This window comes from Branchiostoma floridae, chromosome 2 (assembly GCF_000003815.2).
Source record: "Branchiostoma floridae strain S238N-H82 chromosome 2, Bfl_VNyyK, whole genome shotgun sequence".
Lineage (NCBI taxonomy): Eukaryota > Metazoa > Chordata > Leptocardii > Amphioxiformes > Branchiostomatidae > Branchiostoma > Branchiostoma floridae.
In genome coordinates this window covers 20,336,524-20,338,848 of record NC_049980.1, presented here as the reverse complement: position 1 = coordinate 20,338,848, position 2,325 = coordinate 20,336,524, and the positions used below count along the sequence as shown (strand labels likewise).

Genomic DNA, 2,325 nt, shown 5'->3' with positions numbered 1-2,325 from the left:
CATATTTAAGTATGTTTCGTCCTAACGAGGAAAGCACACCTTTTATTTGTTCGAATGTGATTGGAATTCTCATCATGCTGCCAGTGTCAGAAGCATGTTTAAGAGAAACACGAAGATCATACAAGATGTGTGACAAAAAATCTAGCAAATCATTGAAACAACACTACCTGCTGTGTTCCCAGTCTGGGGCTGACTCTTACTCCCGTACATGCTGCCTCTTGTCAGATATCTCGCAGCGAAAACGCACGTCCTTCACACAAGCCAACGGGCTAGTCGTCTGAGCGGGACTAGAAGGTTGTGCCGATAGCTACGTTATGTTACCTCCAGTGAGAAAGATGAAAGAAACAAAACACATGCATAATGGATCACTAGAAGTCACATGTCACACACTTTGAAGCGTCTAGACCAATTATGTTAGTCTTAGGCTAAATGTAAACAACCAGCCAAAACAAACTCCGTATATCTAATAACGAAAAATGACTTATCGTACATGTTTACGCTGGTATGTTTTGTGAAAAACAGTTTCCTTAATTACCCTCTCACAAACACGTGTAAGATATGACGAACCAAGAACAGAGAAAATTCATCAATCAATGATTTGTTGCAAATGATAGAACACCGAAACTAGTTATTTCTAGCATCTTAGAATTTATAGCATGTAAGATATGTAAGATATGCTACCTATTTATTCTGGCTGACGTCATCGTTCCATCCAATGATAATGGCGTCATGTACATCGCCATACATATATTTTGTGCATGCAGAATTCATTTGCATAATTGATGAAATTTTAAATGAAATTATACCAAAGAGTAGGTCTCCCACATATACAATACATATAATCAAGACAGAGAAGACCATCATTTCTAAGACCATATTTGCATAATCAATAGGATGAGATAAAACTAGAAATTTACACAAGCTCGAAATATCTCACGGAGGTATGAAGTCTCCTAACTCTTATAACATTTAGTTTAACATTTCATTAATTTTAGTTTTACACATGATTCGATATATGATTTGACCTCTGACCTCCACCCCATCTCTTGACATATTGATTTTGACCTTGGAACGTCTTCGACTTGAGTATGGACACTGATTTTGTTTTGACGCACCGGTTTTATGTTTTCTGTAATGCATGTTATCCCTGGGTGTTCAAAGTTTGACTGATTGTTACCACGTTTTGTCCTGTATCTGTTATTTACATGTATGTTTGATGGGCCCCCTTGGAAATCAACTATTCACTGTTGTAGGGGCTACCCATTTGTTTCAAGATGAAATGAATAAATGAATAAATAACCTTTACAATTTCTAAACAGTCTTGCACTTTAATACAAATGTGCGTTAAATGATTTGTAAAAAAAGTCATCACGAGTTTTGTATTTGCATGTTTGTACTCTATAGCCTTCAATGGAATTGAAATGACATAATACGTTTTTTTTACGTTTTACTATAATAATAAAAAAAACACTAAACAAATATACGTAAACGCTTGAGTGGCTCCATGAGCCTTGTTTTGCTGTGGATCCTAAGTAAATAAAAAATACATTGAGTAAATTGTGACTGCTGAGTCTGACCTTGAGTCTAGGCTTGGCTTAGAAAGTATACATGTACCAAATACAAGACACAAAACTATGTGTGGTGTTTGTAGACACAGATAAGACGTGAAGATTTTTGACTGCACATAAAAGATGGATGCCATCTGCAACTAAACAGCAAGGGCACAGATTAATTACCCACAAGCTGAGATATTTGGGGATATGCACCACACAGCATTGGCTAATTCTAGATTCGAAGAATGGCAAGAGGGCGACAAAAGCCATACATGCATTTTCTAGTCACATAGATATCAATTAAAGGTTAGTTCAGTAGTGCTCAACCTTCACAGATAACGTTACAGATAAGAGCCTTTTGTCTTTTCTGACTTGACGGGGAGGGAGCTTTGCTGAAATAGAAAAAAATTAAACTGAAGCCTCGATGTCTTGTGTATTACACTTCAGCTCAAAATTGTATGAGGACAAATTCCACATAATATTTTGTCGAAAAACTCGTGGATAAAAATGTAGAATCTCTCAAATTTGAGGCGTCTTTAGTATGCAAATTACTCCCTGTAACAATGCCATACCATTATTCCTGGTAGGGGGATATAGATCTCCTGCAGGGTTGTGATACATTTACGATGTTTGCCGGATGGTTCCAGCTACTTAAATCCCAATATAAGATACTAGTAGTTTATTATGGGAGGGGATCATCCCTGGTATTGAAGTGTAATCCAACAATTTGAGCGTAATGCACATACACCTAGTCTCCAAGCAGAGGTTGAGT

At 36.9% G+C, this 2,325-nt stretch overlaps 1 protein-coding gene across 1 annotated transcript in view; it reads right to left on the bottom strand.

Moving 5' to 3' along the window:
- Window positions 1–2,325, bottom strand: part of LOC118409242 (zinc finger protein 525-like) — a 16,202-nt gene that overhangs the window by 1,903 nt on the left and 11,974 nt on the right. The window contains exon 2 of the mRNA XM_035810110.1: window positions 168–321. Within this exon, the coding sequence (XP_035666003.1) occupies window positions 168–210 (43 nt within the window). The 5' untranslated portion in view covers window positions 211–321. The remainder of the gene's footprint in view (window positions 1–167; window positions 322–2,325) is intronic.